Raw genomic sequence first — 23,687 nt, forward strand, 5'->3', positions numbered from 1 at the left:
CTGCCAGCCCACGCCACCCAGCTTTGTTCTCTGCCACTCCGTGCTGCCATGTTTAGCCCCACCCCATCTCAGCTGGGCCTATGTACTTAATCTTTCCAGGTCTGGAAAGTTGATAGCAGGGGAGCAATAGTTAGCTGCCACCACTCCCTTGTGTCCAAATGTTCAGGCTCTTGGGCCGTATAACATTACCTTCCAAGCTGGATTTGGTCCCACAGGCCAGGGGTTTAGCACCCCTGATCTTTGTAGTTAATGCTGTTTCTCTTGACAGTGCATCTACAGGAGGCTCTGTCTGGCCATGGAATATATATGCCGGCAGATTTTACACCATTTTGAAATATTAGCTCTTAAACTCTAATCTTTGCTGTCAGGGCAAAACTCCTGAAAAATGGGCTTTTGGAAGTGTGTGTGGTGGTCTAGAAAAATTCCTATTGACTTTCCTAAGAGTTAAAACTTCTTACAACACCTTGAAAATTTAGCTCAACTAGAAAAAAAAATTCTTGTTGTTAAATGTATGTTCAAGAGCCCAAATTCAACTGTACGTCTACACATTACAATGGAAACAAAAAAATAAATTTGGATAAAGGAAAATAGATGCTATTAAGGACCAATTCTTCATAGCCCAGTTGGCTAATACGTAGTGTAAAAAATATCATTACATGTTCAGTCAGTTGACTATGTATATGATCCAAAGCCCATCAAAGTGAGATGGGATCTTTCCATTGATTTCAGTGGATTTTGCAGTAGGTCCTATGTCGCATGGCAAGGGAATGGACTTGATTGTATACAATGGGTTTTTTTATTATTATTTGCCTTTCATGACCAGTTTTTACTTTTAGAAAAGTTTAAATTTTTCTCTCAAAGTCAGTGGCAATGGCAAAGCTCCCAACAGCTTCATGACAAAAGGACCTCTACATGCAGTTGCAGAAAGGATCCATACTGCCAAGCTAACTATCAAGGCAGACAGATGACAGGATACGTTGTACGCATTTAGTTCATACCCAGCACAGGAATATTATATATAAATTAGGGCTGTATGAAGCTTTAGTAGCTGATTCAATTCGGATGAGATTTGGCACGATTCGGGTAACAAATCTCCGAATCCAAATCCAAATCGAATCAGGAGACCAAGTAAAATCTCTGAATTGATTCGAAGCATCTGAATCAATTCAGAAAAGCTTCAGTAAAGATTCAGCTGATTTGGAGATTTGGCCATAAACTAAACAGGAAGCTGACAGCTGTCTCCAGCTAGTAAGTCTGTTGGGCTTGGGGGAGGGCGGAGGGAAAGGGCATGGGGGAGGGAGGGATTGGGGCTGGGAGAAGCTGCCCAGCCAGGGCGGGGGGGCACGTTACTTGGGGAGGGAGGTGGGGGGCGCGGGATGCAGGCACGGCAGCACTGGGAGCGGGGACTCTGCCCTGCTGCTGCTTGTCCTGCCATAGCCTCCGTGCCCAGCACTGCCACACCTGAATCCCGCACCCCTCCATGCCAGCTGGCAAGTGGTGGCAGGGCACAGCACCCACTCCCAGCACTGACAAGGGTGTGGCACTGCTGGGCATTGGGGGTTATGCCCTGCTGCCACCCGGTGCGAGCCGCACCTTCATCACACCCCCCTCCCTCACCAGCTGGGCAAGTGGCAGCAGGGTATAATCCCCATGGCTCCTCCTGCTAGGGCAGAGGCAGGCACAGCCAAGGGAGCCACGGGAGAAGCCTTCCCCCACCCATCCCCAGCCTAGTCCCGGCACTTAAAAAAACAAACAAACCCTGCACTCACCGGCTCTGGCAGTTGCAACCTGGGCTCTGGGCACTCGTGGCAGAGCCCCCCCACACAGCAGGAGGCAGCAGGAATTGCACCCCCACCCCGCCTGGCTTCACCTGTCATCTGGAGCCCAGCACCGTTCAGCCCCAGCGGCCCCGGCTCCTAGACAGCACAAGGTGCCCTGCTGAGCTGCACTGCACCCATGCCATGGAGCACCTGCCGCGCTGCTGCCAGGCAGGGGGGGCTATCCCCGCTGCCCCCCACCAGCCCCGCGCTGCATGGGGGGGCTCTGCCATGAGTGCCCAGAGGCCCCAATTGCTGATGCTGTATCCAGTGAGTGGGGGCTTTTTTGTCTTTTTTTTTTAAGTGCCGGGAGGCTGGGGCTGGGTAGGGCATCCATTGGGGGCGGGTCTGGGCAGGGGGCGGAAATTGGGGAGTGGAGTCTGTGCAGGGGTGGCTCTGCCATGTGGCCTCAGAGCCCCCACAGCCACTGCTACTGCTGGTGAGTGCGGTTTTGGGGGGTGGGACTTGAGGGGGTTATTCCCAAACTGCTGGAGCCATGCAGGGGGGGCCATCAGGGGCAGGGGCAGGTGGGGAGTGGGGGCTGTGTAGGGGGGCTTTGTCAGGAGGCCCCAGAGCCCCCACAGCCCTTGCTACATCCAGTGAGTGTAGGGCTTTTTTTTTTAAGTGCCAGAACTAGGCTGGGGCTAGGCAGGGCAGCCATGGGGGCTTCTCCCTCAGCTTCCCCCAAGCAGGGAGAGGCAGGCACAGCCAAAGGAGCCGAAGGAGAACCTGCAGCCACCTGGCTGTGCCTGCCTGTCCCCAGCCGATCCAAATCTCTCTGAATCAGTGCCAAATCTTCCGAAGTTGATTCATCCAAATCAATTCAGGACAGTGATCTGAATCTCTGAATCAAATCACTGTCCTCCAAATTGGCCGAATACGAATCGAATACTTCCCTATTTGGGCGGTCTTACTATATATTGGAAATAACTTTCTCCTGTCAGGAGGCTTAACCGATAACCTGTTTTATCCCCATAGAAAGAAGAAATAACTGATCAATACACATAATTTGCTGTTAAATCTGTGGAGGAAAAAATAGATCTGACCTAGTGCTGATTTTCTTTCCTTTAGCTTTCAAACCCAGAACCAAAATCTCTTCTGTAGATTCATGATTCTGATACTTTATAATAGTATTTATAATTACTTTCCAGTCATTCAAACTGGGCATTTAGTTTAATGGTCTTAACCTTTAACTGGCTCCAACAATCTTTGGTTGGTACTAATAAAGGTACCGATTCTTCAAGTGGTTTATATCTAGAATCAATAGAAGAGTTGTGTATTGATTTGCAAAATAAACTCTATCATACCACCAAATGGCCTAAAGAACCACCAAAGGGACTAGAAACTTAATTTGCATCAAATTAAATTTCTGCATCTAAAGTACAAAGCACGCTCTCTAGAAAAACAGCAGGCTTGTAGAAGACAGGTTTTCTCTGTTTGCAAAATGTTATTTCCCTGCAACTATGGCCAATATTACTTTTTTTAGTTACCTGAAGTCTGGTCAGATAACAGATGCTTACTCTTTGTGAATGCTCAGCTTCCAATTACCATAGCATTTCTAAACCTTGCTCTTTCAAAAACAGAAATTGAAATAATATAAGGAAACTCTAGCTTTTCTTCCTGCTCACTGGAAACCTTTGTGTTCATACCATACAGAATTTGTCATGCATTCCTAGCAATGTCAACGGTACCTAACCATATCCAAGCATATAGCTATCTAATGGATTGAGGCAGGGGCAAGCAATTATTTTGGGCGGAGGGCCGCTTACTGAGTTTTGTCAAATCATTGAGGGCTGCATGACAGGCAGCCAGGGGCAGATAAATATATATATATATATATTTTTAGGGGCCCCACGGGCCAGATAGAATGGCCCAGCAGGCCGCACTTTGCCCACCCCCCTCAGTAGCTTAAAAACATCATTTTTCTTCCAAAAAAGTCTTGATTTCCACTTGATTAAAAACAAGCCTGACTTCTGTAGCTTTTCTGTGTATTTTTGCCCATCAGTAACTGTGTTTCATGGTCTCTGTCATAAAACAACTTTCAGCAGCCTCCACTCATCGTATAAAAATCCTTGCGCTTTATAAATAGCGCTGCTTTATTCTGTAGTAGTCTTCTGCCTTTAGGTCTTCTTCACATACATAATCACTTGTCAGGTGTCACCCATTGGTTTTGTTTTTCTTTCATACAATTTCGTTCTCTTCTTCTCTTCAGTGTGCAACTGAGCTCCTTGCTCTTTCACTAATGTTCCATATTGACCTGCCTTCTCTTCTAATTACTCACCTAGTTTTTCCCAAGCTATATTTTGACCAGGGTGGAAAAAATCAACATTGACCCCTCCCCTTCCCTCCCCGCATGGATTTTTTATTTAAATCAGTTTTTTTATTTAATCATATGTTTTGATTTTTTTAAGATGATTTTTTTAAATAAACCTGTATAAAGATAGTTTTAATTTAAGATATGCTAAAGATCAAAGATATCATCATGGAATTGGGATTTTAACTTCTCATTATATACTATTTGAGACAATATATTCAAGTAACCTTTTTAGAAAAGTTTTATAAATAGGTCATAACAGGCCATGGACTATATTACAGGCCCAACCTTATGGGGTTCCCAGAGGCTTCTCTGTGGATTAGTAAAGATTAAAGAAAACCATTCTACCCAATCGGATTCAGTGCTCAGTCTAGAAGATCCCGTTAAGCATCTCTGTGATGCTTAGTTTCAGTTCTCAAACTGTGGATTTGTGTCTTGAGAGATAGTATCCTTGTTAACAGCAGTATGTGGAGATGAGAAATAACAGACCTGATTACCTACCCATCACCCTGCTGTCTCTCTGTAAGTTTGTGTACACAGAGTCAAGCCCTTACCTCTCTCTAAAAGTGCAAAGTTAAATGAATAAAGGATATCAAACAACAATAATGCACTTTTTGTAGAAAAAAAATGATTCAATTGAGGCTTCCTGATTAATGTTTTAAACTGATTTGATTTTAAACAAATCCACCCCGATTTTCACTCTTTGGTTTCCTTCTTTGCAAGTGAATAAGATCCTAGTTGTGGTTACTCTTACCTCAGCTGGCATTCTCAGTCACAGTGCGGCTAAAAGCCATAACGTTCATTTCTTTGTCCAGGCTTAAAATTACTTCAGGATGGGTGGAAAGCAGGACAGTAGTAATTGTTTTTACTCATGTTACTTGTTGAAGCAATTTTTTGCTGCAGGCAAAATGAAGCCAAAGGCCGTGTCCCCACAAGCAGGGGTGTGCAGTTGCCATGAGGAAAAAAGCAGCAGCACAAATTTGTGCCACTGCTTTTAGCTCTAGCGCACACCCCTGCACAAGGGCTTAGCCCAGGGAAAAATGTTCCAGATGGGGTCAGGGAGGCTGGGGCCAGCACCTGGGCTGGCTCCAGCAGCCTTACCTGGGGGCCTTCTGGGGCTCCAGCGGCAGCAGTCCAGGTGTGGGGAGCTCTGGCCAGCCAGGCTCTTATTTTGTGTGGTACATGCTGCTGCCGCCACCTCACTCTTTTTCTGAGCACTTTTTTTTTATACCAGGATTTCCTTTGAGCTGAACAAATATACAGCGTGGAGAACCAAATCATGTGCACAGGGTGCATTTTGCAAATGCACGTGCACACTTATGTGGACATGGCCAAAAGTCTATTCACAAAATGGGCTTACATATCTTTTGCACCCCACTTGACCCAAAACCACACTGAGAGAGACTTTTAATGACATACATCCACTGACCAAAAAGCTCGTAGGTCAAATCTGTGAATGTAATGGCCATTATGTTTACAATGGATTAGTACTTGCAGTTTCAAATCTCTTGTGCACCCCAACACAATAGCAAAAGTGAATGGGCAGGCCTGTGTGTGTGACCATCTGTTTAAAGGTAGAAATGTATATTAAAGTGAGTAATCAATCTGTACTTGTATCAGATTAAGAGATTGGCATGTTGAAGGAAAGCCTCCAGACTACCAAAAAGAGATACTGCTGTCTTATTTTGATTATGCTTAAGAAACTTTAAAAAAATTTCCTATGTATTAAAGCAGGGCCACATGTGGCCCATAAGGGGCCAGCACGTGCCTGGTAAACCCCTGAAACGTCCTCTCCCATTGCCATGTGGGGCAGGAAGGCCCATGAGGGGGCTGTGTGCTGCTGACACTGCCTGCATGGCAAGGGATAGGAAATTGCAAGGGCTTGCATTACAGCATATGGCAGTGCAGCATGTGGGCTTCAGACCCACTGAAGTTGGACGACCGTGTATTCAAGCATAGGCTCTTAAGTACACATTTAGTGATACATGCAGCTCTTACCAATGTTCCCATGGCTGATTGCAAGCATAGGGGTGTGAGGAAAGTAGTATTAGGGCTGTTCAAAAAATTATCATCAGATGTTTTTAAATAAAATACTCGTTTCTTTTTTAAAATATATTTTTTTTGCAAAAACAGTCTGCTTTCCACAGTTATTCCATTGTGCACAGAAAACTGAACCAATGAAAACTGAAAAAAAATTACTTCAAAGCTGAAATACTTGGTCCACAGACTGAAGCATGTTGATTTCAATATGACTCATAGGAGATGTAGATCAGATGTCTGACATCCTTCTTCTCATCTCTGATGTTCCCCAGCTAGACCACATCTGACATGATACACTTGGGACAGCCTCTATCAGCAGTTGTCAAATCCAGGTATCATAGAAAATCCTTTTCCGATGCAGAATAATTCAGCAGTCTGGGTAAAAAATAAAAAGTCAGCATTTCAGTTTTAAAATACTGCCTTGGTGCCTTACACTTTCATTGTCCTCTGTAGGCTGGGCTCCTTGCTTGGACTCCATCTCTTACCAGGCACAACAGTCTTCCCTGCTGGTGAAGGAAGGCAATGGATTGAAGGGCTGCAGTTCAACCAGACTGAGTTCACTCTGCACAGGAGGAGGGTGAGAGAATGAGGCACCACAGCTGCATTACTGATTTAAAATACTGTCATTTTTTATATTTTGCCAAAAGTAGACATTTTCTGTGGAATTCAACACCCGTTTTTGGCCAGTTCTACCCAAGATATCTGAAGCTGAAAGGTGATAATGGAGGATCTTTGCCAGTGTCTCAGTTAGCTTCCTTTAATGAAATGTTAGGCATTAGGCAATCGGTCTGATTCCTTTCAAAGACCCTTTCAAGTTCCTGGAAAAGTGTTATGAAAGCTCAATGCAGATATCAATACCGTCTTTTTTTTTAACTCAAAGATGGAGTTTGGGGATTTTGAGCTTTTTTTTAGCTTAGCAGAGTTTCATTTCTGCCACAAGGCTGCTCATTGTTGACACATAGGGGGTGCACGTGTGTGCATGTGCACCACCTGAGATTGGCAGTGCATCCCCTGAGAGAAGTGCTGTCAGCGGCACCTGCGGGCGGTCACTGCTTGCCACCTCCCAGTGTCTATGGGCGGTCGCTGATTGCTGCTGACTGCTACTGATGCTTCTGGCAGCATCTGTGTGTGGTCGCCGGTTGGTGCTCACCACACCCCTCCCAGCCACCGCCACCACCACCACCTGTAAGCGGTCGCTGTGCACCCCCCAGGCTCCGTGGGCACACATCATTCATGGGGCTGCTGCATTTCCAGAGTATAAAATCATAAATGCTTTTACCTAGATATGCCTGTTTGTTTGTAGTTTAGTCACTATGCTGAGGATCCCGCATGATGATATGACTGTCACTGTCCTGAGTGGAAGATCTAAAACTGATACCTTCCACATCCAGACCAGGGTCAAACAAGGTTGCATGATCGCCCCCACGCTGTTCACCATCTACCTGACCATCATCATCCACCAAGATGATCTACCATCTGGCCTCAATATCCAATATTGACCGAATGGGAAGCTTTTCAATCTTGGGCGCTTCCAGGCAAAAACGAAATTCACCACCAAGGACATCCACAACCTTCAGTTTGCGGACGATTGCTGCGTGATGGCTCACTCTGCACAGGATGGTAGCTGAACATTCCTCGTGCTATCTGCATAGACAGGGAGGCTCTGGAGTACGTGGAGCACTTTCCGCATCTCAGCAGCCACCTCTCTCAACGGGCTACCATCGATATAGAAGTCCAGCACTAGGTCAACTGCACCAGTGCTGCCTTCTTCAAGCTGCGACAACATGTCTTTGAAAATAGAGACCTTTGGAAGTCTGTGAAGGTCCTGATTTACAAAGCTGTTATGCTGACCACCCTCCTATACTGCAGTGAAACCTGGACCATCTACCAATGCCATATTAAGACCCTTGAGCACTTTCACCAGTGGTGCTTGCGTCGAATCCTGGGGATCAAATGGGAGGCCTTCCAGATCAATGCAAGCATCCTCCATGAAGCTGCGTCCACCAGCATCAAAGCCTTGCTCTTGAGAAATCAACTCTGATGGATGGACCACTGCGTCTGGATGTCCAAGAACTGCCTCCCTCACCAGATTCTCTTTTCCCAGCTCTCTGTTGACCAGCGCTCAAAGGGCAGCCAAAGGCAATGGTACAAAGACACACTCAAGGTCACCTTCAAGCATGGAGGCATCAACACCAATAGCTGGAAGGAGCAAGCTGCTGATCGTTTGGTGTGGCACCACCTGGTCCACCAAGACACACACCACTTCAAGGCCCAACAACTCGATACTGAGACGGAACGGCAGCAGTGGAGGAAGGAGAAGGAGACTAACCTAGGGCTGCAAATCCCACTCCCCCACGCAACAACATGCCCCCATTGCCGAAGAATGTGTGTATCCAGAATTGGGCTCCTCAGTCACCTGAGGACCCATCCAGCCTGGTGGATGTCATCCTTGACTCCAAGGGACTGCCAACAACGATCCACATGATCCCTTATGCCCCAAAAAACAACAGAAAAGAAGAAAAGGAAACAGTTCACCACCAGATAGTGATTGCAGTAGCCAGCTGGGCTGTCTGTATCATGGGCACTTTAAGACAATCATTATGCTTGAACAGAACTGGGGAAATAATAGATTTTTTATTTTGGTGGCCAAACTGAAAAAAATCAGTTGAGATTGATTGAAACTGGGGGTGGGGAGGGGGGGAAGTTTTTTAGTGAAACAAAAAACATATCCCCAAAAATGTGTTTTCATTTAATATAAAAATGGTCATTTAACCTGGAATGAAATGTTCATCGTTGGTTTATTATTTTTGACATTTTTTCCTTTTAATTCAGGTACATTTTTACATGAAAAATGCTATTTTAAAATTGGAAGTCAAGATTTTGGAAACAAAATGTTGCAGCATTTCCAAAATGAAATAGATCATATTGATGTAAAATAGTTTGACTTTTTTTAAAAATACTCCTAGGATTTTTTTTGGTCAAAACTATTCACCAAAAAACCTGAATTTGTGATTAATCTGGTCCTTCGAAAAACTCAATTTTTTAGCAAATTTATTATATATATCAAAATGAATTTAGATCTCTCTGTAATATAGCAAACCATATTGGTTCCTAGTGTAATTCTGAAAAAGTCAGTTATAGCAATGGTCAGTTTGGCCCAATGTATTGCTTCATCTATGAAACTACAGTGCATTTCCTGAACTGGTTTATTGCTGTAACAAATAGTCTGTAGTTTGTTTTTAAACAGAGACCCAAAAAGGAAAATATGGCTAGATTCAAATTAATATCTTTATTGTGTGGGTTTTTAAGTTTTCCCATCTAGTATGCTACATGAAATTGTTTTAGTGTCAGTTGATACATTTTTTTAAAGTTTTAGTAGAAAGGAAAATATGAGATCATTTTTGCCAAAAGATAAGAATTGAGCTTCAACTCAGGAAGAAAAAGATGACATGAAACAGTTTCAGCAAAATAGCTTTCTGGTTCACTGGTCTGTGTTTTCCACTATTTACAATTCATAATGGATTTCCTGTCATACCTGTTTGAGTATCATTGTAGAGTCTTTGCTTCTAGGCATGCACCTCTCGAAATATGAGCTCAAACGGTAATTTTAATTGAGAAGAGATATTAAGCTGATGCACTCAGGCTCCAGCTATTAAATCTAAGGCAAAATTCTTGTCAGTTTCAGTGAATGCAGAGTGGAATCTTGGGAAGATGTCACACCGCATTGCTACTGTTGCAAATGTAGTTTAGAGAAAAATATTGTAATTACCTATGGGCCATAGGTTTCACTCTGCTCAGTGAAAATTATGTGGAGGTCTCCACATCTTCTCCACCTGCTTGCCTTCTTCCACCTTTGTGTGTCCCTACCTCCTTGTGGCCAACTTTCCCCTATTTGTGAGGTTCCAAATCCTTGAGTACTGTCACCTTTTCTTATTCTCCTCAATATACAATCCAGGAAGCTACCTTATGCAGTCTGCATCCTGTCTACCCTTCTGTTCTGCAGACCATCTGGGTATTGCTTCTCACTACCTGTCAGCCCTTACATGCCCATGGTATGGAGATCCAGATTTGTACCTAAGGTGAAAGTTACACAGGGAACAAGTAACAAAACTAAGCTTTAGGGTATTTGACCAATCAAAGTTTGGTCAACTGACTGGTCAAAAATCAGTAAAAAATTGTGAAAAATTGCCAATAGGTCCAAATAATATACAGAAAAATTGCAAATTTTCCATTAAGAAATGTATCAAAAAGCAATAAAAAGTTATATTTCTTTCAAGAAAACTACACAAAAAATGTAGTTCCTTTGTAAAATTGCTATAATCTTTGACCAGTCAAAAATATACTGTTAATTAACCATTCAGTTGACGATATTTGACCAGCTTACTGACCCTACTAAGATTAGAACACAAAGATTCACATTTCCAAGCTCACTTATAAATTAGTTCTTAAAGATTTTAGGGAGTTACTGTGTGAATGCAAATGTGTCCATGCTGGGAGTGGCAGTAGCAGAAAGTTAAAGGCTAAGTACATACAGTCAAAGCCCAAGGAAGAACTGATTCAATCTTTATAGGTTTCTCTAAACTGCATAGATTGAACGAATAACAAACAGAACAGATGTTTACTTTTGAGATGGGAAAGGCAGGCGGAGGCCTGCATTGGCCCAGGCCAAAAGGAAGAGGGCACTAGAGCATACTCCCAGGCTACTGGCCATCACCAGGCGATCCCTCATTAGCTGGCTGGGGCATGACCCCAACCCCTTGTCCCCCTGCAGGGGGGAATAGTCCCCCGTTCCTGGGTGGTCCCAAGCTGGGTATCTGCACACATGTGGGGAGCTCCAGGCTCCTGGGGGTTTCCCTCAGCTGGCCTGGTATTCCCCAAGCCCTGGTCTGCCCAGCTGTGGAGGTGGACGAGGGTAGTTCCCTTTCCTTCCCTGCAGCCAGGCCAGGTCAGTAGGAGTTAGTGACACACTGGGGGGAGAGGGAAAGGAGTTCCCCTCCCAGGGCTGGCCCCTGAGTCCTTCTGGACTGGGATATGATTCCCACTCCATATGGCCGAGCCTGTGAGTCACTGATGCCCAGCGCGGAAGGAAACTCCCCACCCCAATCTCAGCCCTTAGAGCTGGGGGGGGCAGGCCCCAAGGGGGGTTTCCTATGTTGCTGCCCAGTGGGGCTGGCTCCATAGAAAGAAGTATTGGCCCTGCCACCCAGCACAAGTCCCTGAAGCTGCTCACTGCATTCTTCTGGCTACTGCTGGTGCTGGGCTCTGAAGGAGGCTTTTGCCGGGCAGCAGAGCCCAATCGGAGCTCCCTGTATGGAGCATGCCTGTCCCTGCTGCTGCCTGGCTTAAGCTCCCCAGGCCACCTGATTCATTCTGCTGGAGCCTGGCATCAGCAGCAGCCAGTGAGATGCACTGGGAAGCTCAGAGGCTTGTGCCAGGTGGCAGGGACAGTTGTGCTCCTTAGAAACCAGGGAGGAAGCCCCCCGCCATGCAAACTCCCCATGCTGGCTCAGAGCCAGGGCTGCGTGGCAGTGGGACTCTGTTCCCACCTCCCCTCAGCGGGTCAGAGGTAGAGACTTGCAGGGGGCAGAGCTGTGCAGCAGGCCCAGCCTGGAGGGTGAAGGGTAAGGACTCTTGTGGCATTACTCCCTTCCCACCTCCACAGGCAGACCCCAGCTGGAGGGGAGGGGGAGCCCGGGTCAGGCAGAGGTCTCCTTTGCCCTGTCTGCTACCTGCCTGCCCCTGCTCTGTGACAGCTCGGGGCAGGGCCAGCCCAGCTGGGCAGAGCACAGAAGCACTGGCAGAGGCTAGCCTGCCTGCCCACAAAGGTTCCTGGGATGCTGGGGGACTGTGACCTAACTTGAGTCAGGAGGGAATCTGGGACAGAAGTTCCATAAACTGGTTTAACCTCAATCAGTTAAACCTGATACTACATCCTTCCAGGTTTATCTTAAACTGGGTTCAACCATTTTGGAACTGGCTTATGTGCACTGAAATTCTGTTCTGTTACAGATTTAAACCATTTTCCAGTCACTTGAAGTGGTTTATATGTAACTTCTGTCCCTAGCCAAGATGAACATCTTGGCTAAGTACAGACAGTCAAAAAGCCCAAGGCTGAATACATGCAATCTTTGTAGGTTAGTCTACGCTGTGTAAATTGAACCAGTAATTAAGTGGACAGACATTCACTTTTGATTCTGGAAATACAACCACATGCCTGCAATGGCCTAGGCCAAGCTATGGGGGGCACTAGAGCATGCCTCCCTGCTCAGCTTGGGCCAAGGCTAGCCTGCCCACCCTATGAGGGGGGTTTGGTGTTGGAGGTGAAAAGCATCCTGGGGTGCTGAGAGACTGTGAGTTAACTTGAATCTGGAGGGGATCTGGGACAGAAGTTCAATAAATCAATTTAACCTAAATCAGTTAAGTCTGATATTACATCTATCCATCTTAAACTGAACTTCTGTTGTGTTACACATTTAAACTCGTTTCCAATCTCTTATACTGGTTTGTGTGTAACTTCTGTCCCTAGCTGTTGTAAGAGTGGTTCTCTTGACCAAAGCTAGCTAGTTAGTTGATTTCCCTGAGCTTGAACTGCACTCACTGCAAACACTCCAGGGCACTCAGTGATGCTCAAGAACACAGCTGTCAGCTTCAGTATTCTGACCTGCACAAAAAGGAGGAAGGTGGGGAATCATTATGCCAACCTGAGTTAGACTGTCAGCAAGGCCTGCATCAAGGAGCTGTGAAGAAATAAGAGGCAATTGGGGGATATAAGGACTGACATTGGGAGGAAGATTTTTTTAATGAAGGGAAAAGGACTATAGCCCAGCACTAATGACGATATGGATATAAATGTGTGGTGTTTTTTGCTCTTCGTATTGCATTTGTCTTCTCTAACACAAGGGCATTGCCTCTGAAACTTTTAATGAATAAGTTTTCCTCATTTCCCATATCCCAGACTCTTTATGCATTTAATATCCTGCACTTACTGAGAGGGGACAAATGTAGATGTGCATCTTACTCAAAGTGCTATTTTTTGTTCCCTCAATATGTCAGCTTCAGCTTTGTTGAACTGCTAATTAGTCACTTACTACACTTTTCTAGAGCCTATTCAAACTGCAGCAAACACATTCAGGAGACTTATTTCCTCTAATTTGTCCCCTCATATTTAGGACTTGCTTATTCAGTGTTAATTCTTTATAAACAGCCTATTACAGCAACTTTGCCTTATCAATGTTGTCTTATTAATCTAAATGAAAGGGGATTTGCAGACTGGAAAGAAAAAGAGAACAAGGGTATATTTGTAAAGATACAACAGGGCAGGAGACAGGACTGCATGGTAACTTCTTTACTGCTCCAATGTAAAACCGAGCTGTTGAGCAGAACATGGAGAGATGAGAGGGGAAAGAAAGAAAACTTAAGCAGTGCGCCAGCATGTGCCTTAATCTGTTCCCCACTGAAGTTGGTGGGAGTCTTTCTATTGCCTTCATTGAGTTTTGGATCAGACCTACAATGCAAAACAGAGAGGGTAAGTGAAGTGAATGTAGTCACTCTGAATATCAGACCTCATCCAAGGGACACAGAGAGGTAAAGTATGAATAAGACAAGAGACTGAAGCTAAGCTTCTCAAATAAACACTGCTTCTCTTCACATTTCACCTTTCATTTCAGTTTTCCCCTAGTCAGAGACATGCTGATACTGTGCATTTGTAACCTCTTGATTCCTTTTAGCACTGGAGCAGTAGGGATTGTAAAAGTCAAAGAGAAATCCTAGGTACTGCCTTGGATCTGAGCTGCACCACAAGGATTTTGTGATAGTTCTGCCTTGCAGGTGGCAAAACTCTGATGCTGTAACTAATAGCTTACATTACTTAACTGCTCTGTTTTGTTTCCTAGGGTTTGGCATGACCACCCCAGCCACCGTTGGAGGCAAAATTTTTCTGATATTTTACGGCCTTATAGGATGTGCAGGGACCATTTTGTTCTTTAACCTGTTCCTGGAACGTTTGATCACAGTCATAGCCTACGTCATGAAATCTTGCCATGAGAGACAGCTAAGGAGAAAAGGGGTCCTTCCTCACGATGGCCGACGAGGTTCAGGGAACTCTGAGGTGGACAGCTTGGCAGGCTGGAAACCTTCTGTGTACTATGTCATGCTCATTTTATGCATAGCATCACTTATTATTTCCTGTTGTGCCTCTGCAATGTACACACCAATTGAAGGATGGAGTTATTTTGACTCACTCTACTTTTGCTTTGTGGCCTTCAGCACTATTGGTTTCGGTGACTTGGTCAGCAGCCAGAATGCACAGTATGAAAGTCAAGACCTCTACCGGTTTGGCAACTTTATCTTCATACTCATGGGGGTTTGCTGTATCTACTCCTTATTTAATGTGATCTCTATTGTCATCAAACAGTCTATAAATTGGATATTGAAAAAGATGAATTGCCGGTGCTGCCACAGATGCCAAAGAAAATTTTTTAGGTCACGGAGGAACGTGGTGATGCCAGGGAATGTTCGGAACCGGCGAAACATCTCCATTGAGACCGACGGCATCAACGAGAGCGACACAGATGGTCGTCGACTGTCTGGCGAGATGATCTCCATGAAAGATTTTTTAGCTTCCAACAAAGTTTCACTGGCCATCATGCAAAAACAGCTGTCAGAAACTGCCAATGGGTATCCCAGGCAAATGAGCTCTAATTCTAGACAAAATGGATTCTCTGGTGGGATAGGAGCCCTGGCAATTATGAATAACAGGCTGGCAGAGACAAGCGTGGATAGGTAAAATGAAAAACAATAAGAAATACTTTGAAAATTAGTGTGGAATCAGTGTGGAAATCAGTAGGAAGTGAATGTCATCAGAGAGGCAGAGCAAACTGAGTAGGACACGTTCTGTTAGAAGATCTCTCATTCTTTTTAAAGTTTTTTTGGTGGAGGAGGGATTTCCATTGGTATTCTTTGCTCTGCTCAGATTGCTACTCTCTGTTCTCCCATTCTTTCTGTTCCACAAACAGGGCACAGAAGACAATATGACCAATAAAACATAATGGAGCCCCCAAGAAATCTTCTGCAGCTGATTTCCTGCATTTATGCTAAATTCAGATTAAAGGATAAGGAATTGATGGCCTTGGGAGAAATTACTTTTCACTTCTCCAGAATTAAATTCTTTAACTCACAAATTGTAATTAATTCTATAATTCACTTTATTTTTTGTCCCATTTGCTTGGGACCTGACTTCTGAATGTAGCATGTCTGAGACAGAAACAGAAACCATTGTAAGCCTTATTCTGTGATGTCTATGCTATTGCACTCCTATTTAAGTCAGTGAAAAACAAACACATCTCATGTCTCTAAATGGATTCCTGTTGTGAAACACTATAATTGTAAAGTCAACTTCTGCCATGAAATGTATCAGTGTAAATCAGAAATAGTTCCATCAAGGTCAATAGAGCTCCTCTGGAATTACACTGGTATAACTGAGAACAGAATTGGACCCCTAGAATATCATTCAGTCTTCCCTTTAAAAGGACGCTGTCAAAAGTAGTAGAATCAAGATTTGGTCTACTTTTCCTTGTTGATGTTTGTTTCCAAAGGACATGTGACCAACCTTTTCTAAGTTATTTTTCCTTCTATAATTGAATGAATATAGTTTCCTTTAAACCAATTAAATTAAATTGAAACTAGCCATATAAACAAGTCTCATAGGTAACTCTACAATAACAAAATAAGGACTTTTCAAACTCTGTATTGTGCCCAATCAAGACTGAACAACTGAGCATAACAAACAAGCAATAGTAATGCTTATATAGTGAATAGGTTGCATTATGAAAATAAATTACAATGGAAATAGATTACAATAGATTATTATAAGCAACTATGCGCACAGAAAAAGTAAAAAATGCTGAAAAACAGTTTGACAAAGTCCATTTTTAACATTCATGTAACTTTATCATTCTCTACGTGTTTTCTGGCCCTTGGTGATGATAATGACAGGGTCTTGATTAGAGAAATGGAAAATGTATAACTCCTCATTTTGCTACATAAAATGATCCGAGTGCTCATCATGAACAGGCAGAGGACGTCAATGAGAACTGCATTAATAGTGAGAAAAACATGGAAACAGAAAATTAGACAAGTTAATGGCTGTCATATGGCATTTTGTATCATGAGCAGTCAAAATAAGGGATTAAATTAAATTACAGAGATATTAAAAGGTAAGAAATCTAGATCAAATTCTTGCTAGCTTTACCCCAGTCAATGCCATTAAAGTCAGTGAGGTTTCAAGGGAGTAAATGAGCAGGTCAAATGGAGCCTGGCTCAGTGCCGCTGAAGCTAATGGCAATTGGATCACAGGACTCTAAAGTTAACAAATTATCATTGCTAATACCCAGCATGCCTTTTAGAACATTTCAGTTTTAAACATTTTAAATATCTGATTTACTTTTCACAATTTCTGCCGTTCCTTTTCCCTTGCACTTCTGTGGAACAATACAGGTAAATGGATCGATTTCATTTGCAGTAGGAATCTATTTCATCATCTGATTTTTATGTCTGTTTCAATGCTCTTGTGTTTAGGTTATTAAAACTGAAAGTTGATAGTAAAATTCATTTTTAAAGTCCTTTTTATATTTGAAAATAAAAAATAATGGGAGAATTTCACTTGAGGTTTTATAATTAAACATTTTAAAAACAAAACCTACTGGCTGGACTAAACTGCGGCAAATCTGAGCCACTTAACATGTCCGTAGAAAAGAAGGAAAAGCTCTTCCTAAGATTCAGTGGTAAAGGAGTTTTGGTACAACGTGCCCATACAGGTAGCATCATTTGAACATATTTGCCTGATTCTGCTTTCACTCAGTTTTGCAGCAGCTGGAAATCTCTGTTGACTGCAGTGGAATCATTCCTCATCTCCATCAGCATAAATGAGATTAGAATCATGTCCCATGTCCCTTGTTGTATGATTAAGACACTGAGGATTTAACCTGTGGCTTCTTAAATGGCTAGAATACATTGTCATTGGCACACTTGAGAAGATAATATCATAACCAAGCTGCACTGAATCATCATATGCCATTTTAAAGGTTTCCTTTTCTTGTCTAAATGCAAATTAAATTAATACAAAGAAACCAGTTGTGCTATAGAAGCTGCTTCTTCCTAGATTAATTCAGTGATGCCTCCATTCAGTACCTACTAATGTAGAATTGACCATCATGGAAGCAATTCTGAGGTTGCAATCAGATATCTCTTGTGGTTAGGCTGAACCCCTTGGGGCAACTCTTAGAACAGAGAATCTAGTTAACCCCTTGTAAGACACAGCATGTTTCTCTTGTGCCTGGCAATTTACTCTTACCAGCAACTGGAGTTGGGGATGGAGCCCCTCAATACACATTACTTAGGTGGGATCCTCTGGAGATCATGGGTTCACACACAAGCCAGCCCAAAGATCCATGTTTTTCTACCTTAACTGAGCAGAAAGATGAGGAAGAACTTACTCTACTCTCCTTCGCATCTGAGTAAGAGGGAAACAATCTAGCTGTAAATAGATAGGCTAAGAACATTAGTATATTTATCAATCAGTCAGTCCTTTATAACCATGGAGAAAAAAAAGGTCCAGGCCGCAAGAAGCTAAAGCCCAGATCCTCCCATTGGGAGTTTGGTGCCTTTGAGGTCTAATGGCTTAAATGCAACAAGAAGAAACTAGAGTAAATGAGTATAAAGTATACCTAAATTTAAAAAGTGTATAGACAGTTCTCCTGGTAGAGAATAGTGTGGGAAAGTCAAGACAAAGAGAACACAAGGCTTATACAATGGAAGAAAATGGTAAAGTGACATATTACATTTTGTAAGTTGGCTAAGTGTGTGGTGGCGAATATTTAGTTAGACAATATGAGACAACTAAGTAGCAGATCACTAAGATAGCCACAGGGCTATTTCCAGTGTTCTCAAGACTGTGTGGCAATTGCTGTTTTTCTTTAGCCAAGGAAGCTTATTATTTGTGCTATCAATACCCAGTTATTCACTGTCAAAGACAAGTCTGTAATCTGTAAAACCTTTTTTAAAAGATAGGAAAATATGATGGCTGTGAAAGCAGGGTGTTAACAGTGTACTGTAATCTTGACCCAAGAACAGTGTAGATCAGTGTTGCATAAGCTTTTCTATACGTTATTGTTCTGCCATTGCATACAGATCCTAAAATATACTTCCCTCTGCTATTATAAGCATGGGATTCTAATGGGCAGAGACTAGTATTTGCCTTGGCCTAGTACATTAACTGACTGTGTCAATTTGTACTGGGTATCACACAGCCCCCAAATACTCTGCTGAGTTTGTACTATTCGTGCTGTGTTTAGAAACCATCCTGAACTATGAAGGTGGGATTGACTCCAAGAAGAGAAGGATTGTTAGAGAAATCACTTGTGGACAGTTGAAATTCTGGGATTTTCTTGAAGATGGCTTTTCAATTTGCAGGTAATAGAATAACATTTTGCTTTTGTTAACATTGGGGGCATTTCCATGCCTGCAATGGATTTGCATTGGGCATAAGAGGAGATGGACCATACATTATCTAAATGGGTCATTAAAATAAACTTAAATGACTGAGGCCCTGATTTTACCAGTCATGGTCCTTGGGCCTCCTGGAGTACTACTAGAGTCAATGGATTGTACAAATGACTGCAGGATGGGAGCCTAAAATTAAGTTATAAAGCTCTAAGCTTAGTTATTAATACTGCCAGCTTATTTTTTGGTAGTTTGCTCATCTTGGAGAGTTCAAACAACACTAGCTAGCATGTAGCTACTTTCAACTGCTTTGCTCCCAAGCTTTAGCACAAAGTACAGTGTTCAAACTGCATGTGCTTCAGATTGCTGGGGAATATTTAATGCAAACTAAAGCCTTTATCAGTAAAATTAACAAAAAACACATCTTGAAATTCTTCAGATGATCTCAGGGTTTGTGGAACTTTGTTGCTTGGATGCTCTGCTGGCAAAAAAGGTGTCAATAGAGTTATGCTGATTTCCACCAGCCAGGGATTTGGCCCTGCATTTACCAAAGGTGAGACGACTTTAGAAAGGCATCCAGCTGCCAGTGAAAGTCAATTTGGTGCCCACCTCATCCTGACCTTCAGTGGGAGTTGATTTTGCTTAGGAACCTTCAAAAATCCCAGCCAGAAATGTAAACTTTATTAGGTCTAAACTGATGTGACCGGCTCCATGAAGTATTTAAACATGGACATCAACATTTCAAGTGTTGCAGTGCAACAGCTGGACTCATTTATTTAAAAGCTTTTTGTAGTGAAGGTTTCATATCAAACAAAATAGCACCAGCAATATTTACAGTTTCTTTCATTTAATTTTGTTCTCCTCAAATTGTAATTACATTTGAGACATCTAGAAATTGAATAACAAGCAGGAGTTTGGGTTGGCCAGGAAAAGCAGGGCAGTTTCATTTCTCAGACTGAATTCAATTAGAGAAACAGATTATACCAAAGGGCAAGAATTTTTTGATAAGATTCCAGTTGAAGCTTCATTTCAAGGTGGAAAATGCTGGATTGTTTGGATTTACTCACCTTCAGCATCTGTGCAAAGGGATTCATAGATTCATAGATGTTAGGGTCGGAAGGGACCTCAATAGATCATCGAGTCCGACCCCCTGCATAAGCAGGAAAGAGTGCTGGGTCTAGATGACCCCAGCTAGGTGTTTATCTAACCTCCTCTTGAAGACCCCCAGGGTAGGAGAGAGCACCACTTCCCTTGGGAGCCCGTTCTAGACCCTGGCCACTCGAACTGTGAAGAAGTTCTTCCTAATGTCCAGTCTAAATCTGCTCTCTGCTAGCTTGTGGCCATTATTTCTTGTAACCCCCGGGGGCACCTTGGTGAATAAATACTCACCAATTCCCTTCTGTGCCCCTGTGATGAACTTATAGGCGGCCACAAGGTCGCCTCTCAACCTTCTCTTGCGGAGGCTGAAAAGGTCCAGTTTCTCTAGTCTCTCTTCGTAGGGCTTGGTCTGCAGGCCCTTAACCATACGAGTGGCCCTTCTCTGGACCCTCTCCAGGTTATCCGCATCCCTCTTGAATTGCAGCGCCCAGAATTGCACGCAGTACGCCAACTGCAGTCTGACCAGCGCCCGATAGAGGGGAAGTATCACCTCCTTGGACCTATTTGTCATGCATCTGCTGATGCACGATAAAGTGCCATTGGCTTTTCTGATGGCTTCATCACACTGCCGACTCATGTTCATCTTGGAGTCCACTAGGACTCCAAGATCCCTTTCCACTTCCGTGCCACCCAGCAGGTCATTCCCTAGGCTGTAGGTGTGCTGGACATTTTTCCTCCCTAGGTGCAGCACTTTGCATTTCTTCTTGTTGAACTGCATCCTGTTGTTTTCTGCCCACTTGTCCAACCTGTCCAGGTCTGCTTGCAGCTGTTCCCTGCCCTCTGGCGTGTCTACATCTCCCCATAGCTTTGTGTCATCTGCAAACTTGGACAGAGTACATTTCACTCCCTCGTCCAAGTCACTGATGAAGACATTAAAGAGTATCGGTCCAAGGACCGAACCCTGCGGGACCCCACTGCCCACACCCCACTATCTGGGAATAAGCACTATCTGTAAATATCCCCATCTTTGTTGAGATAGCACTATAGCAGCCCTTTGCTGAGACAGCAACTGGAGCTTAGCTCAATATGGTCTGTCTCTCTTGTTCATAGGAGATGCATAAAAGGGCACGGGGGGGCACATGCCACCCCTGAGAGCACTGATCCCCCCCAACAGTGAGTGCTTCGGCTTGTATGGGGGCTAGTGCCCCCCCTGAAATTGGCTCTGCTGGCAGTACCTTGTTGGCAGAAGTGCCGGCATTTCCATCGCCACCATGCCATGCCGCCGGCACACTCCCCCTGCCTCCCGGTTGCTGGCTGGCCACTGGGAAACCCCACTGGTTATGCCCTGCTGGCACCAGACTTGGGAGGCACCAATTGTCTCTGCTCTTGTTAGTGTACCTACAGCTACTAAACCTGTGTTCAAACTATGAATTCCCAGGTACTGCCAAGAAGAGCGTGACTATTTTCTCCTGTTACATTTGAAGCTGAGGAGAATTGCTATGTAAAACTTTGCAGCTGGGCAGAAAAGACAGTTGTGTCCTGTGTGTGTACTCTCTGAGGGTATCCACTATCATGGTTTGCCCAGTCCACAGAAGACCAAACTTTCCACATGTCCCTTTCCAAGTGTTTCTGAGCTGCACTCTTTTTCCTTGTCTGCTTCATGATTACTTCCAGAAAGCTCACGCTCCAGTTCCAAATCAAAGCTCCTTCACCTGCAAAGGCATCACTATCCTGGGTAGACTGCCAGCTTCTGTCTCCCGTTGAACCTAATGAAAAAATCCCCACTGGCTTCAATGGAACAGGATCTGATTTGAGTAAGAGTTTGTAGGATAAAGCCTACAGATGTTTTACTTCCAGATAATCAGAAACTTTTTACTACAACAAACCAGGGAGTAATATCTATCAGACTATTTTACACTGCATAAATCAGAAAGAAGCCCCATAACTTCCGACATTTCAAATCAATCGAAAAAAAAGCATTAGAAAATCTATTGAAAAATTGTCTGGAATAGATAAGCCATTTTTAATTTGGTTTTCTATTGTTCTATAATGCTTTCAACAAAGTTACAAAGTTACACGTGTTTACAAAGATTTGAGTGACATAACTAGTGGGAACTGTTGAAATTAAAATTGTGTTTCTTCAGTCTTCCCAACTTCTTAGAAAGGGAGGGTTTTTGGTAAGAGCAGAATTGACAGCTTCACTGGCTCTGACTCACATGTGCTATTGTTTAGAAAGCATAATGGATTTCTTATGAAGTCTGCTTGGGTATCTATGTAGAGACTGTAAGAAAAAAATTCAAGGTGCCCTAGTTTTCAGACCTTTGAAACACCTGGATAATTGTTCACTTCTTTGCAGTCCTTTGAGCAATCTGACAAAGCATTTTCTGTTTGTGTCCTACACTTGAGTTACTTAACACTTCTCTGTGTTACATTAAAAGGAACATGACCCTTAGGAGAAAATTAAATAAAAATGGCAGTATTAGAAAATGCTTTTATTTGGTGCTGATAAATCTCTTTCCCTTTGTCTAACATAAAAAGACAACTGTGGGCTTGCCTTCTGCTGGCTGCTCAAGAAGGCTTTGATTTTTATTAATGATAAATTCCAGTGAAACTAATACTTTAATATTTGCACACAATTCTGGGGATTGTGGTGCAGATTCTGGGTATGAGTTTCAGCCTACAAAGTGATCTGTACTGGTGAGCTCCATGGGAGTTAAAAGGGGTAGGAGTCATTATTTCCCAGTTCATGCAGTCTATAGTTGCTGGACATGCTGGTCTTAAGAACCACCAGTCTCTGCTTGCTGCACCACAGCCTACCCTGCATACACCTGTGCAGGATACTGCCCTATGGCTGGGAAGCAGTACTGTGTCAGGGTTAGGTCTCTTCTTTCTCTCCCAACCTAGCTATTCTACCACATTACAGAGGAGATAAAACTTTTTCTTTAGCCTTTGTCTAGAACAGTTCTAAGTTTATAGGTATCAATACATAAATGGAATCCAGACAGAGGGTGCTCTCAGTTTACCTTCTAGTCAACACCTATGTTGGCACATTAGTAAAGGATGAAAAGCATGGGCACATTTAGGATTTTTGAAAAGGGGTGTGTAGGATGTGTGGTGCATCATCACATATAACAAAACACACATTTTTCTGCAGTTAGATAGCAGCTAGAAGATTTATTAACATGGTAGGGTCCCTGAACTATATTATTTAGTTTAAGATCAAGGCAAAAACAAATATAACTTTCTTGGAATGTGCACTTTATATTAAGTTTAAAAATCACAACAAAGTAGGCAAAATAGTCCAAAATGTACTGTTTTGTTAGTTCAGTAGTCATTGTAGTTAAATGTACATCTCTTATTTAGATTAGTAAAACAAAATCTAGCCTTCTTGAGCAACCTGACAGCGCATCGAGCACTTTACTGTCATAGTTTCATAGTTTCATAGTAGTTTGGGGTCAGAAGGGACCTGAACAGATCATCTAGTCTGACCCCTCCCCACTGGTTGGAGCACACGCTGGAATCACATGACCCCAGACAGGTGTTCGTCCAACTTCTTTTTGAATTTACCCAAGGTAGGAGCGATGACCACTTCCCTAGGAAGTTGGTTCCAGATCCTAGCTACCCTGACAGTGAAATACTGCTTCCTAATCTCTAACGTGAACCTAGTCTCCAGCAGCTTCTGGCCATTGTTCCTCATCACCCCAGGTGCTGCTGGGGGAAATAGGGCCCTTCCTATTTGCCGCTGATCTCCCCTAACGAGTTTGTAGACAGCCACCCAATCCCCCCTCAGCCTCTGCTTGCTGAGGCTGAACAGGTTCAGGTCATAGATTCATAGATTCATAGATGTTAGGGTCGGAAGGGACCTCAATAGATCATCGAGTCCGACCCCCTGCATAAGCAGAAAAGAGTGCTGGGTCTAG

At 43.4% G+C, this 23,687-nt stretch overlaps 1 protein-coding gene across 1 annotated transcript in view; it reads left to right on the top strand.

The window, feature by feature from the left end:
• The window catches only part of KCNK13 (potassium two pore domain channel subfamily K member 13), a 147,995-nt gene extending 130,764 nt beyond the window's left edge, over positions 1-17,231 (top strand). Inside the window, exon 2 of the mRNA XM_006278476.3 lies at positions 14,064-17,231. Coding sequence (XP_006278538.2) covers positions 14,064-14,956 — 893 coding nt within the window. The 3' untranslated portion in view covers positions 14,957-17,231. The remainder of the gene's footprint in view (positions 1-14,063) is intronic.
• Positions 17,232-23,687: the final 6,456 nt, after the last annotated feature.

This window comes from Alligator mississippiensis, chromosome 2 (genome assembly GCF_030867095.1).
Source record: "Alligator mississippiensis isolate rAllMis1 chromosome 2, rAllMis1, whole genome shotgun sequence".
NCBI lineage: Eukaryota > Metazoa > Chordata > Crocodylia > Alligatoridae > Alligator > Alligator mississippiensis.